The 16,529-nt window shown below is 34.7% G+C and overlaps 1 protein-coding gene across 1 annotated transcript in view; it reads right to left on the bottom strand.

Annotated features, from left to right (window-relative positions):
• Positions 1 to 1,694: 1,694 nt before the first annotated feature.
• Positions 1,695 to 16,529, bottom strand: part of LOC100372899 (neuropeptide FF receptor 2-like) — a 35,006-nt gene continuing 20,171 nt past the window's right edge. Inside the window, exon 2 of the mRNA XM_002741957.1 lies at positions 1,695 to 2,776. Coding sequence (XP_002742003.1) covers positions 1,695 to 2,776 — 1,082 coding nt within the window. The remainder of the gene's footprint in view (positions 2,777 to 16,529) is intronic.

Below are 16,529 nucleotides of genomic sequence, written 5' to 3'. Positions count from 1 at the left end.
TTACCTTGTTCTTCGTGATTTAGCTTGACGTGTCCGCAATCAGCGCGTTACATATTTTCAGCAATGAGGTGTATCAAAGCAAATAGACACTGGTTCAAAGCGCTGATTGTGCTATAGAATGTGAGCTACAATAATTACGCATTTAAAATTAAAATACATTGAAAATAATGAAATTTTAGATCTGTAGTAAAAAATAAAGGTTTGCGGTGTAATTGTTATATTAATAGTGTAATGTCAGACTCATATAGTCAATTGTCACATACATAACACATCGTCCTATTATTTGAACCATGTCATGTGTGTATGTGTGTGTGTGTGCTTCTGTTGTATTGTCTTTTATTTTGATCATATCTCTAAAACTATAGGATGTCAAATGAATGAAGACAAAAATGTATCATTGCACTACTTACAAGTAACGCTCTTTCATCGTCATAAAAAGTTGAAATGCTGTGCTACGACATAAAAATATTCACAGTTTAAACGCACAAAACACGTAAAGAATATTTATTTGTATATGTTTGTTTGTTTATTTAATTATTTATACCATGTAAATATACAATACAAAAATACAACTTCGCCAATTTACGCAAACCTTGATTCTTGCACATGACCAGAAATACGAAACTAATTTCTAACAACAGTATGTAATACTGTTAAACAAATATTAGTGATTCCAAAGATTGTTATTCACATGTGCTCTTGAAGTCCAGGATAGGTATATAGTGAGATTAATTCAACAATGTGCCTCAACAGTTATTTGTATTATATACAAGTCATTCATGACAAGGTGCACAATGTGTGGTCACAGTGTATTATATATAAAATTTGAAAGATAAAGATCACTTTGGATATATGTAAAACTACTATTATTAAACACGACGTCGTAAATTAACAAATGGAACTTTTCTGAGAACACAATTGAGTAGTAATCAAATGCGGGGGGTTTTGTAATCGTTCACCGAAAATAGGTAAAGCTGCAGTTCACACTCATCAAGGTATGTGACTCGGAGGTCATGTTTTTATTATCTGATGGGTTGTTTAATATTGCGTAATGTTGGGCTGTGCGTTGTGTTGTTTGTTTTGTTTTGCGTTTACACAGTGTTGTGATGAGTTGTATTCAGAATTCATTTTTTAAGTATTAAATATTCATTTCACAGAAAAGCGAATACATTCATCGATTGATAAAACAAATCTCTATAATATAATATTCTTCAAAGTATTATAGTAATGTAAGAATCTTCCGAAATTGTACAACATTTTTCACACTGTAAGTGTTATGTTAATGTTAATATAAACAACACTGTAATATTTGAAAATACAGCGAATAATATATCATATACATATAGTACAATAATAGAAAGAAATGTTAGCTACATACAATACCGTCCCATGGTTCTTGTGATAATAAAAGCAAGCATAACATTTTATGAGTTATCACATTTACCACGGGGAAACGGTTCGACAGGGTATGTACACGGGGGTGTTTCAGTAATTGGGACGGTATGAAACCATTTCATGTAGTTCTCATATGCGTTGGGAAAGGTTTGTTTGTCATTCTGAGAACGACTCGGGTAAGATATGTACAGTAACTGTCTATTCTATTCTGTTCGATACATGGAATAGCGTTTGCGCCGTACTCATTGAATTAGGCACGCCTGTTCTTTTCAGTTACTATGTTTCATACTGTGTTTCCTTCATTTCACATTTGAATTAGCAGCCTGTGTTGTAGACCTTGTCTGCAACATACTTGAAGCGTTAGAATCTTTGGTGGACGTTGCTGGAACAATTTTGTTGCTCTTGCTGCAGCAGTTTTCAAGACAGGGGAGCATGCGGTAAAACTCTTTGCGAAAGTTCTCGTTAAAATACGCATACAGGCAGGGATTGGTCCAGCTGTTGCTAATGTAAGTGAATGTTGCTATATGTAGTTGGACTTCTACACTCTCCAGTAGAGATACTGGGATTTTGTCTGTAAAATTGTAATATAGGATATACACGTAGTAGGGCAACCACGTCAGCGCAAATGCTAAAACAACGAGCATCAGCATTTTAATTGCCTTTCGTTTGTTTCGGTTAGAAGTGTTCGTTGGCCCTTTCTTTCTCAAAGACACAACCATTATACAATAAAGTACCACCATGATGACCAATGGGACGAGGTACATGACGAGGAAATCTGCAATATGCAACAGATGAGTGATGCTGTGGTACTCAAATGGAACCATGCAGTACTTTTCCGTCACGTTGTACCAGGTGAATAAGTACATGTCAAGTAGTATAGGTTTTCTCAGAGAATACGCCAGCGATGCCGTCCAGATCATCGCTACGATGCCCCCAGCGTGAGAACGCGTCAGTCGCGGTTGTAAAGGTGTCACGATGGCTCTGTAGCGATCAATAGCGATGCCGATGAGAGAGAATACGGTGGCACAGCGCGATGTCCACTGGAACCAAGCAAATGTTCGGCATACAAATATATTGTTGGTCAGAGAAGCAAATACACCAGGTATTAGGTAATAAAATAGGTTGTATGGAATTTGGAACATCGCGACCAAAATATCAGCGACTGATAATGACAGTATAAACATGTTGGTCGACGACTGTCGCAGTTTGGGTTGTCTAAGGACAGCAATGATGACCCAAATGTTTCCAAAAACGATCATAACAAAAAACAGACAGTATACGAATATTTCATAACTATTGGGTACATCGATGATCCTCCGTGGATAATACATATCTTGCCAATTGAATGTATTATTCATATTCTCCATACTTAGCGGTGGTCCTATAACAATAATCATATGAACACGTGGTTAGTGGCATATAGTACGATCAATAAATACATGTCAAAAGAAAATATTATTGTTTTATTTCATTATGAAAACAAGTATTAGAAAAAAACTAATACAAATTTGGATATGGATAATTAACATAACGAAGTAGTAGTGAGTGATATATAGTTTTTCGGTAACGGTGTTTCTGCAACTAAAATTGTTCTTAGTTGATTCTATGAACATATTGTCCTCTGATGCAGCAAGACCGAATTCAATAAATTTTGCTAGGATATGATTGCATTAAACATGCTACAGGGACGAATGATTTTAATTTTCGGTAGTTTCGTCGCTGTGCACGGAATTCCAGCATTGCATCTATAGGGAAACACACTGTCCTTGCTGGATACAATGTAGTCAGCATGCAATTGACAACGTTGTTACGTAGGCGTAATTTTATTACGTATGTGTATGGGCAGAATTAAGTTGTTGACAAAACGAATCCAGGCACTGTGCATATGTGTAGCTTTCACTTCGATACGTCGTTGATGATTACCAAATCAGGCACAAGCTGTGATAATTAACTATGCAATAAATATTGCAAACATTATATTACTATTTACGTATTAGCTATGCTGTAATAAAATTGGTAATACTTGGAAGTAGCAAACATTTAAATAGTCATGCAATCTACAAATAATTCAATGCTTAGCTTGGTTACCTCATATGTTAGTCATAAACTAAACTTACTCCCATTACATTATTTTACATACACAATACAAGGCTAGAATGGTAGATCGGATTCAATAAGGAATCAATCTAAACAAAATAATCAAATAGAGTTTGTTTTATAAATTCGCTCTTTGTCTATGGATGTGTGTTATAGTTTTTTTAAGGACAAAATGTATATTACGATGCCTTATATGCCGCATAAATCCGGTAAAAAACTGTGATGCCGGTTTAGCGTATGCAATGAATATGCAATGGACCTGCAGCGTCATTTCCAGTTTAAACATGTATTTATTTCATTTTTTTCACAAGCTGGACATTTTTTTTTCTGTCACACAAATCAAGGCTTCAACAAGGATGGATACATAGTGAGCAAAAATCAGACAAGAAATCCTAAGCGGTGAGCATTTTTTTCTCGAAAAAGATTGAGGGTTAACCATTTGAAATCGAGGGTGTCATTCCACTTGTGCCCGACATGTTTTGTTATATGTATTTCAATACTATGTTTTAAAGGACTCGTTGACTATCAATAATAAATACTAGCTGTAATCTTCTGCCCTCTCCCATTGAGTTCAAAGTGTGGGCCCTTAACTGCCTCAGGGGGAATTTGTTCCACCGTTTGCGATTTTTGCAGAATTTTTGCTCACCGTTCACCTACTCTCCGCTTCAAAGATTTATCCTGTTAAAGTGTAAAGCCAATAGTTAAGCAAATGCAAATTTAAGGAGGTATTATAATGAAGATACCTCAAAAGTGTAAATGTATGAAATTACTACGCAGTTACTACGCTATTTAGTAGCACGGCTGTCAGGATTGTGTACATTATATTATAATAAGGAGCAGCTCCCTGTATTCCCGTGACGCATGAAAACATGCAAATGCTGGTGTCTACACGCTTTCAGGGAAAGCATATTCAGTCAAACCATGATACCATCACTAATTAGTGGAATACACGTAATTAAAATCTTCAAGTGTAGCAATAAATCGTTTAACCTAAATAATATTTAACTTATTCACTGTGCATGCTTTACGAAGATGCGAACTGCAAACTTGTGCCTTTTTTGCAAATCATGTCTACTATAGTACAATATTTATAATTGTGTCATCACCTTGTTTGCATTAATGACAGTTACTTAAGCATCAAATGTGAATTTTCGATCGGATATATTGTTTTTAAACATTGTACGGCAGCGGTAGTTCCATTAACCATTGACACGATTTGTGAGGAAACAGCTGGGCACATATTCATATAGCATGTTAGTGTAATGATATAAATTAAAAGGTTTCCCAAAAGAGACAAGTAATTATTCAGCTCAATCGACCTCACAAAAATGTCATATGCAACATCTACATTTGCGTTACGAATACAAAACAATGCGAACCAATGGCGCGTAATAGGTTGTCATATCAATGACTGTCAGCTGCTTTACATTCCTTTGTAAATGACACACCTAATTATTTTTCTATTAATATTACTCTTTAAATGTATTACAAAATCACATAGCATTCGGCGTGACCCTATTAAAATTGTAATTACATTAGCTTCAGATGTGTGATGAAAATATAAATATTTTACTTTGCACAGCAGTCAATTGAAATTCGCGTGTTTTACTTTTAGTCCCATAAATTGCGATCTGTAAAAAATTTACATATTTGTAAATGGTCTGGAAACGGAATGAGAATAATAATTTAATAATATTAATATTTGAAGCGGCAGGGGTGAAAAACAATCATTTGTCACAATGTTTGTCTCAGGTATGGTTAACATGTTATACATTTTTTTTTTCAAATTCCGCGGATGTTAATCATTTCATAAGTCATCTTTCAATACAAATTATTATTGTCCTGTGATGTTGCTCGATGAGAAACTGGGTGTGGGAACTATACGATAATTGTCTATATCATATTTAACCTTTTCTGTTTTTTTAGCGCACAGTCGTTTATTTTGTTGCAGAATTTATGTGAGAGTTGATGGGCAATCCCTCATGTACGCAAAAGATGACATACGAGCATCCGTCGAAGCTTCTGTACGATGCAAAATTATATATGTCAAAACATGTCAACAAACACGCTGCTCTCTTATTGGTCAGACTGTCAGCTGTCTCGTTTGAGTATCCAATCACGTACAGTCTTGTAGGTAGCTTACCATTGACTCAGGTGATCTTGGTACACGTTTCAAAAAGTTCACCGTTAAATTGATATAATGAATATACTAAAATAAATTAATAAACATTGCAAAGTACGGACGAATTGAATAAAATATTTGCGGGCAATATCATTTGCATAAAAGACTGAAATGATACCGGAATTGACGAAAACACAAATATTTGTAAGCTTAAAAGCGATCGGATTCGTCATTCTCCCAATTCTCAATATTTATTGTTGGTAGATTATTTTTTTTTAAATAATTGACCGAATTTTGAATTTCGGTTCTTCCGAACTGCCATTATTATCCTTTTGCCCACGGAATAGAAGATTGTTTTCTTTTTAACGAAGCTTTATTGTGGCCTTGGTCTACTTCATGTTTCCGTTGCCGTGTATTTATTTTTTTTATTTTCAGAATCTAGGTACGAAATATGTGAACTAGATTCTTGTAATCTTCATGGTAAACATGTTTTCCAACAATTTTTGCAGATCAGTTGTGTTTATCACATGATATTTTTCAGTTATTCGACGATAGTGCTGTCATCGGTGCTTTTTAATCTTTTTCTCAAGGACGCGGTTTTAAAGAATAGTAGCAACGTATGGACGACCTCCTTCGCCAGCCAAAGTCCTCATTTATTCGGTAATTAGTCCAGTCATTTTATGCAAACAAAAGTGGGCAACCCACCATAAATTGCAGCTAAATTTATTTTTACACTATTCTTCTCAGAATATCTCATAGAAAACCATATTAAAAATCTTACAAAATCAAATTAGCCGAATAGTGTTAATTTACATAAATCCAAGATGGCTGCCACAGCTGTTTCGATTAAACGTATTGTTCAATATTGGTCGGATTTTGACATTTTTGGGGGTTTTCGTATGTTTTTTTTCATTTCTGCCATGATCTGAATAATTTATACTGTAAATATTACACAAGCCACTAAACCTTAATTGTATCATAAATAATAAAGGCTTATACTTTTTTTCATTTAGAAACACATCAAAGTAAAATATAAGGACATATGTTCTGGTACGTTTCAACGGTAAATGGGAAAACAAAGTCACGTGATGTAGCGCGTTTCCATGGGTACTTGAATGCGAAGTCGCTCGTTTTTGTCTAAGTTTATTCGGCCAAGCCTCTAAACATACCTTGGCAGAACGACCATCAAACATGCGTATTCAACAGCTTCCCCAGTAGTCAGTTTCGGCTAATCATTGTCCAATCAGTTTGCGTGTTACAAATCCCTCTTTGGCGTTTCATTTTAAACAAAATGGCGGCGCCCATGAATCGTGATATTTGTGATGATAACATTGCAAAAGTTTTCGGTGTTGGTGCCATCAAGCCTCATCAGTTACAGGCAATCGACGCAGTTTTGTATGGGAGGATGTCTTCGAGGCGCGCCTAATCAGATCTCACTGCTTAAGATACGCAATTAGCCAATGCGATCCTGTACGTTATCGTGTAGAGGCATATAGGTCGAAGACACGGAACCGTGCATTCGGATGATGGTTTTTGTCAGTTAAACTATGACTTGATATTAGACGATAACTTATATTGGTTTAAATTCGTGCGAAATGTTGTTTTTCATAATACACTCATGGCCAGTATAATACAGATATGTTGAAAATGTACTCGGTAACTATAACCGAGATAAGACGCAAAATATAGGTATTATTTTAGGACCTTTTACCCCACCGACGTTAGAAGCTATTTCTGGACGAAGCGCTCTCCATCAGTATCAGTATACTGAGGCGGACATGCGCAGGATACATTTTCGCGTGTATATTTCAGTTTACAAATGAATTGATTTACCTTTATTGAATTACAAAGATGAGTAATAGGCTGGCATGAATACCAAGCTAAAGTGATCACAAATACAACAAACATCACATGAAAAATTTGGCTTACAACTTTTCCAAACGAGATTTCGATTATAACGCACTATAAATCTTACGTTAAGCCAATAAACTGTGTTTTATTGTACAGCAGTGGTGTCGAGATAAGGAAAGGCAACACGCCTTTAAGAAAAAAAACGTGAACATCCGATGTATTATTCACGTTATTACATGCATATTATTAGGTTTTGAGGGCTGCCGAGTTCATAAAAGAAAAACTAAATAAATACAAAATCATGCGTTAGAGACATACCTTACAGAATTTGATTTGCCAGTACTTAATCCATTGTTAACACCTTGGTAATTATATTTACATTGGTTGTTTATTTTTGATTTAGCTCTTGGGCTAAATGATAACAGATGGTCAAAACGTGCACAGAATAGCAAAAAAGAGTTGTGAGTAGAAATGTCTTCTCTAAATTACATTCAAAAAACATACCTGTTTATGCTAACTTTCGATTGCAAATTTCACTAATATGAATGTACGGGAGTGAAGAGTAAAGGAATTGATTGATAAAAGAGGAAATTTCGAACGAACGTATCTTATTTTTTACATTTGTTCTGAATTTATTCATCAATATGACAAACCTTGTATGGTAAATTGGGTAGACTTTCTATTATTATTTAAAGCGGGGGAGTCGTCGCCTGCGCATGAGACAAACGGCCATAGCGTGTCATCGTTTACAAACAAGCGTATACCCCTTTGTCTTTGCGTTTTAAGCGTGCGTTGTTATTGTTGTTTGGGACTCAATTCCCGTGCATGCGCAGGTGACAACCCCTCCGTTTTTAACTATTCCCGTGGGATATTTATTTACAGTTATATTTTTTTCCAAAAGTGGATATAATCCTTTATACCCGTTATTTTCCGATGACTCTTGGTTTATTTTATTGAATCGGACGAAAACAACGTTAATTCTTGTTGAAACTATATAATTCACGATATTCATACAACATTCAGGGATTCAGAATTACTCAAATTTCAACAAGTATATCTTTAGGAACCTTACGAACGAATTTAGATTGTGCTTCGTACATCCATGATATAATAATGTTTTGCCCATTTTTATAATTGTAGTATATTACAAATCACTGATCGTTGAGACACAGAGTCGTTTCAATTTGGATAATTTTCATTAGCGTGTATGCACTATGGCCGAGACCATTATTTATTCATTATCCGTTATCTTTCTCTTTATGCATTTCAATTATTCAAACCAGATTCACAATCTGGTGACGTATATATCTATCAGACTTATTGTATTAAGTATTATAGTATTGTATTATGTGAGACTGCAATCTTTTTAATACATTACAAATATTAGTTTTCGTTTTTTTGGTTTAAGGTTAAAACACTCGGAGATGAGATAACATATTATCCCTAATATGAGCGACATTGATAATTGTTACGTGTTACGCGGTCAAAATATTGAACTTTAGGGAGTATCAAACATTTAAATCTAACAGCAGCATATGTCATATCCTAATCAGATTTTCGCTTGACATTTACATGGAGGCTGTACAATCGTACATCGGCCATCTATGGCAGTAGTAGAAGATATTAAACAGGGAATAAAAAAAGTATTATTTCGGGGTGGGTAATCGCCGGGCAGCCGGTTTCGATAAGTATAGTTCAATACAATATTTTGATACCAATTATTCTCAATTATGTAAATGCAATAAAAATGAAGAACAGTCGAAATTAAAAAAGTATTTGTTTTTTGATAGACTGTCATATACATTTCACCAGTAACACTCATCTCTTCAGGCCTAGATATAATAACAACGAATCATGTTAAGGACCCTCGAAACGCATTGTGGCATTGCTTAATTAGCTTCGTTCTTAAACCTCATTTAGTAAAATAACGAGTCCAGTGCAAAGAAACGTCCGGAACACGTCCCTGGTAAATTTCCCTGGAACAGGCATTCTACCAAATAATGGGATACGCGGAATGACATTTGTCTGTTCTAACATAGTCTGATTGGCGCCATGTTCTGTTCTATTATATCTAATAAGGAATAGCCAGTCGTCGACTATTATTTGTTTTGTTTTTTGATAACCCTAGCAACAGAATTTTTGGTGACTTTTGGGTTACATTAAAAGTGTATCCGCAGTGTTTATATACTGCAGCACAGGTAGCTAGAACTGTCACAGGGTTGTCAATAACAACGGCCTGGTCATTAAGGAAGAGTACTTGTGCGTTGCCACTATTTCCGCAGTTATAAATACGTTCAGTCTGTCTGTCTGTCTGTCTGTAGATTTATCTTTAAATGTGTAGCCTTGACCAGAATTGTACAATTCAGGATCGACGGTTTTCTATCAATCACGCTGATATCACTTTGCAGTGAGCTAACTCGACAGTTATGAATTGCATGCTGTGACCAAGACTAATCTGTCTCGGTGTTAATTCTTCGACAATGGAACATTTAGGTTTCCACCGCAACGGTTGTTCAGTACTTGACTCGATAAACTAAGCGTTATTCAGAGTGCGTATGCGGTGTCTCGACAACAAAAACTTCCACATCTCCCCTATATAATTTAGTATTTCATTTTCTAGAACACATTCAGTTATACGTATTAATAAGATTCAACAAATGTATTCGTGAATTTTATACCTAAAACTATTTAACTGCGAGTATTCAATACCTGTTAAAACTGACATTTTAAACATAAAAATCACATTACAGACAGTAGTTTCTGCACTCTTGAAACAATATACCCGTACAAATATTATCAAAAACGTAAATACAGCTGACATTGTAGAAAGCTTTCTTTTTAATGTTTCGTCTATCGTGATTAAACCAACACAAACAAATAAAGCTCATTGTATCTGTCATAAGCGTATTCATTGCAATCACATATATTCATTCGATCACATCCTCTGAAGAAATTCGATCGTCTTCTCATACGCATGCTTTAATATATAATGGTTTACTGTGAATTGAATACCAGTTCCATAATGAAATGCATCTTCATTTACATTCAACAACTGTGGCAAATTTCTAGCCAACATATATACATATATCGATATTTTATTGTTTTCTTTTCAAACCATTCATATTGCGTATAGAATAACGTATGGTAGGATACATAAAGCACGGACGGTATTCGATTTACTGAGATGCGTTGACTGTTGTGTTGGTAATTACAATACTAGTAATACATTCGATGCATCTTCATTCCGGGAAAATATGCAACTAGAGTCGCTCACAATACCTACCGTACCATAGCAATGTATTGAGCACCAAGGCCTAAATATACATGCTGAATCAAATTGATAACAGGAATACAAAAATCGTGATTGTCGCAAAGGATCCGTAAGCGATCCTAAATTAAAATTACGGCAGCTACGGCGAGAACACCAACACTAAGTTTATTATCGTAAACGAGGATGACATTTTCAGCATCCAATGATTCAAAATCAAACAATAATCAAAGTACCACAGCCGTGTTCGACAAGGGTTCAAAAACACAACGCAAAATTCGAATGCGCTTTTCGACTGCAACGATTCTCACATTTTTCTTGCGTTAAGTTTCAAACAATTTACGTGATTACGATGTAATTTTAATTGAAGATAAATTGGTATTTTCTGGGATTGTCAGCGTAGAATGACACGTGCGTACATGTTTCAGCATTGCCTTGCGTCTTTCTCACCACACCAATTGGATTTCGGTGCTACACATGTCAAGTTCTGAACGTTCTAAATTGAGTCGACCATATGCGACATGTATGCGAAAATGTTATTGTCGTAAACGAGACAAGCAGATGGGCACATCGAGTCTATCCTCAAACATAGTAGAAATTACTTTTAGTTAGTAGAATTCTATTTTAGTTTTTTTATTATTGCATTGTTTTATTTTCCCTCCACAATCTCTTCAACGACTGATATTCTGCATGATTTGCATTACCGAATTTAAAGTTAAAGAGCTTGACCAGAAATGTGAATAATGTCCAAATGTGGTCATTTTTATATTACAATAAAACATAACCTACTGGCGATATTGTAGCAGGTTAGTTTAAAAGGTCTGTCAAGGTTATTCACAGTGTTTATGAATATCATAATCATACACATATAATCTTTTAGGATTATGATTAACGACGATCATGCATGATTTCATCAATTGATGTAGACTACATAACCCACGTCAATATGCATGTGATAGAATAATTTTAAAAATGCCCTTAAGCAATATTTTTGTAATAAATATTCCACTATGCTGGACTGGAAACAAGCTGCTGATGTTTATCGCGGTTCGTATATTGTTGCAATAATTGCCTGCAACCTTTCAGGCATCACCATACCATATACCTAGCAGAAAACTGACGAATTGTTTTTCAAGCATAAGACTTTAATGAGGTTATTAGATAAATAATAAACGACGTTTAAGGGACTACCATACGGATCATACGAAGAAGGCGAGCTTAATTTTGCAAATTCAATGAGATACCTGTGTTCAAGGTATTTTAAATTCTTCAAGATATTGGGCATTTCGAAATAGCGACCACTCTAATAACTGCGTCATTGTCAGCATATGCTGAAAAAAAAATCTTTTTTTTTCTTTTGAAAAAGGATGATACAGTCGATATTTAATAGAGATGTGGAGAAAATATTGAAGTTTTACATTGCCAAAAAACGGGATCGTGTTTAAGATTGATAGTTTTTTTTCAGTCAAAATCGTAGAATGCTTACTTACGTTTACGTCTACGGTGTAGATATCACTTGATATAACAAATGCTAGAGCAGTCCTTCCATCAGCGCAGCCTATTTTCGTCTGAGCTTTTTTCCACTTGTGCAACTACTTATAGCACGATCCAATCAACGCATGCGCAAATTTCACGTAATAGTAGTCTCCACAATGTTACATTTCCCCATATGTTCTGTAATTGCGCATGCGTGTCTATTCTCAATATTGTCTGATGATGTACAGCTAACATATGCCATATTACTTCCATGTCAGTTGCATTTGAATTGAGACACTAGATTTTATTGAACCCATTTATGAAACGATTCATTTATAGAATTGTCTTTGATATAGAATGACCCAACGAGTCGCAAAACAAAGAGGGGCATCGCAGGGTCTTTATTTTATCTATACTGAAAATAAATTGTAACATATTAGTGAGTAAACGTTGCATGAACAGAACGATGTGAAATGAATACTGGGGATACGAAACAAACTGCTTTGAATTAGAGTGACTCAATATGAGCGTAATACATCCCCCTGCCGTTTAATTGCGAGCGATGTGCTTATTACACTTCGCACGTCATCACAATAGTGTGTGCTGTAATATACGTTTAATTATTTATAACTGTAATCGTTTACACTGCATTATACCAATTTGTTGCCACGGTGTTAGAGGGATATTTCAAAAAAACCAGGCACATATTAACGTTACCGAAAGTTTCATTAATTTGTCATCAATTACCAGTGAGCCAGTGCATTATACCATCAACAATAGACGTTCGGGTAATCAGTCAATACACGTACAGTTAACCTAATGTATTGAAATGTCATTGTCGTTTACGTTGCTTACCATGCAACTTAGTTTTCTTTAGACTTACACAATGCATAAGTCGAAACTGTTCTTTACTGATATTATACTAGATTGAAGGTTTGTTAAAGCAAATATGCTGTCGGGGATATTTCGTTTTCCACATTTACAATAATTGCAGCACGTACCCCCCTTAATGTTTTCAGCACAAGAAGCAATATTTGATGTAGAACACACAATTACGTTTTTGTGTGTGTATATATTCTCACATTTTAAATAATAGAGAAATATACTGTATGAATCGCGGATGGACACAGTATTGTGGAAAAACACAATATGATTTATTCAATTTTCAAATGCTTAAGTAGATTGCATAGATACGCTAGTGATATTATTGATGGTGCAGAGTTGTATATGATTAATTTGAACGCTCGTTAGTAAATGTGTTTGGCGTCACAAAAGTTTTTCAAAAATGTTCCGTCCATGATGAATGAAACATGTAAACAAAAGTGAGATTTACGTTATGATGAAAGAAATATTCATATCCAATTTACTCGCGGCACCGCCGATCATATGTTCGACCGATGACGTCACATGTATCATAAACCTCCCTAGTCGCATTCATAATAACATATGGGGTCACATTATATGATAATATAGTTTATTGTTTATTGTACAAAAATACATTGACGCCTTAGCTACTTGATCCAAAAAAACAGGAAATATCAACTATGCGAATTGTTTTGTACGATTTGTTTATAACAAAATTAACATATATTGGAAACAATTAGCATTTTTAGTGACTTGTGTTTTGTACTTGGTACGATGTTGTATTTTACAAATTAAGCATTTATCATTTGTAAGAACAAAGCTGGAATACACTATGTCATATGGAATAGTATATGAAATCAGATAAAAATCTAAAATCTGTTATTGTTTTTTTAAATACCTAAGTAATTTTAATTTTATGTCGATGTATGCGATACATTTATGCTACATTCTATTTTTTTAATCTATAATACTCAGTTTTGGCTCGTTGCGATTATTTTAACAGACGCTAACCTTTGCTAGCGACCGGTTTTTGAGCATTTACTAGGAAACTACTCTTTTTGAGTTCCAAACAGTACCCGTTTACTAGCTTCTTTGTTTTCAACATGTTTGCACATGACTCAAGTAAAGTGCACAACGTCCCTTCGCTATTTAATAATCGAGAAAAAATACTATTGATTGGTTTGTGGGTGGGTGAAAGCAACGCGTACTTCACTATACTATTTGCATGAAATGTACTTTCTACATATCATTTACCTAATTTAATGTTCTTCTATACAAATCAGGTTACGTAACATACGTACAATGTGACAACACACAATTCGCGATGGGACTGCAAAAACCACCGAAAACTCGCTAAATCCACAATATTTTCTTTGTTAAAGTATGGCAAAAATTGTCTAGTAAACGTTCGAGGCCCTAAACAGACTGTCAACATTTGTTTGCATCCATATACTTTAAAAAAATACGAACGTTGAATGAAATAGTCACATTTCACAAAACTAATTTTTTAATCGTTTACGTGTCTTTTCAATATTTAATTGTCTAGAATGTTTCTAATATTTAAAAAGTTATTGAGAATTAGATTTAAAAGTGATGCAGAAAGCGTTATTATTTCACCTATAAATTGGTTCCGGTTTTGTTTGACCTACTGATAGAACTTTAGTAGTTTTGAGTTGTTTGACATTATAAATAAGTACTTGGAACTCCTTATCTGTAAAACAGGGTGTAATTTTTGTTGATCGTATTCTTCACTAAATATGCAAATTGGTAATTTTATTCAAGGAAATTTCTATCTAAATGTATGTAAAGAATGTTTGAATTTCCCATACATTCCCTTCTTTTACGAATTGTGATGCATAATAATATGCAGTTTAAATTTTAGTAGTGTTGTAATTTCAAACAAGCAATCTTTGTGAACCAGCCATGGCTACCTTTATGATAACCATGCGCCTCTCACGTTTGACTGCTACAAATACTACAACATATTTAGGATATGTGAGCAAGAGCTTATACGTATGTAAGAATGATAAAGTGGTCAGATAACCTTATTAAGATGCATACACGTTATTACAAGCAAAACTGTTCAGTTATAGGTATTAACACAAAACTGTGCAACCAGCAAAAAAAATAGAATTTTGGTCAACATAAATACTCACTACGCTGTGATGTGTTACCTACTGACTGGGTATTAGGGCATTAACATACGTCCATCTCTCTGTCGGATCTGTTGAATCTGTGCATTTCCCTCGGCCACGGGAATTTACTGAATGTGTGGGCGACTCAAAGTACCCCGAAGAATTAGACATACACTATTGCGTTCATGGTCAGTCAATATATGTCCAATATCACATGTCATATAAGCAATTTATTGTTGTTTGAGGTGGATGGTCACTTTGATAACACGTGTTTACGAGTATACTAGTATATCACCATCTAATCGGCGCCATGGGTGTTATCGAGTACTGTGTGTTAAGAATAGTGATGTTTTATAAGCTGAATCTGAATTTCACCTCAGTCGGTTATGTTAAAAGGACGTTAAATTCAGCAAATCCCGACCTTTTTTGTTTATTTCTCTGGGCATATGTAACAGTACTTGATGTTTTTAGCTTGTTTTCAAATTATCTAATGATTCAACAGTTGTTTTGTAAGATTACGTTAGCCACGGTAACATGATTTTTAAAATTAGTTAAAGTACTAATGTACCGCAGAGCACGAACGCACAAACAGCAATTAACTAGTTAGCTTTATATGATCACGGCGAAATTCATTTCATGTATTTTTCATTCTATTTGTATAATATCCCGCTGGTTTTATGAATTATCAAATTGGGTTGCCTGCACGATCCTGCTAATGCAATTTATAATTAGATTCCATTGAAACGTGACATAAGCTAACTACAATATGCAACAAGAACTTTGAAATTAAAATATGCAACAACTTTAATTTAGAACGGTACACCTAACGTAAATGTTCGCTTCGTCACTAACATCAGATAAGAACGATACACACGTCGATTGATATAAATTGACTGATGAACCCAACTGTTGACACTTGACAAAATATAGAATCAAATTAGGGAAAAGTGATACTATAATAACAGTGATTAGACGGGTATATCGTTCAATAACTCTATATGTGATTTGAAATAATCACGTTTTTAGAAATGTAGTTATAGCCTTTGAGTGTATTAACCCACAATTTAGTTGACTCCACAATCCTAAGTAAAAACTGTCTGGTTAATCTAATCTGTATATACACGTGTCTACGTTCCTTCCTGCTCTTTCTGAATTCACAAACACAAATTACACCATCTGACTGGGTGACAGTAAAAGCATTGATATGAGAAATGTGTGCCCGGAGATTGTGAACTATTCAAGTAGACAGCGCTGACGTCAACGCTAAGAAGAATGTCGAATGCAACACACACACACACTCATACGAGTTACCGAATGTTGT

The sequence above is a fragment of the Saccoglossus kowalevskii genome, chromosome 21 (genome assembly GCF_978046115.1).
Source record: "Saccoglossus kowalevskii chromosome 21, keSacKowa6.1, whole genome shotgun sequence".
In the NCBI taxonomy this organism is placed as follows: Eukaryota; Metazoa; Hemichordata; class Enteropneusta; family Harrimaniidae; genus Saccoglossus; species Saccoglossus kowalevskii.
The sequence above is the reverse complement of the archived record's forward strand: the minus strand, read 5'-3'. Positions and strand labels throughout refer to the sequence as shown.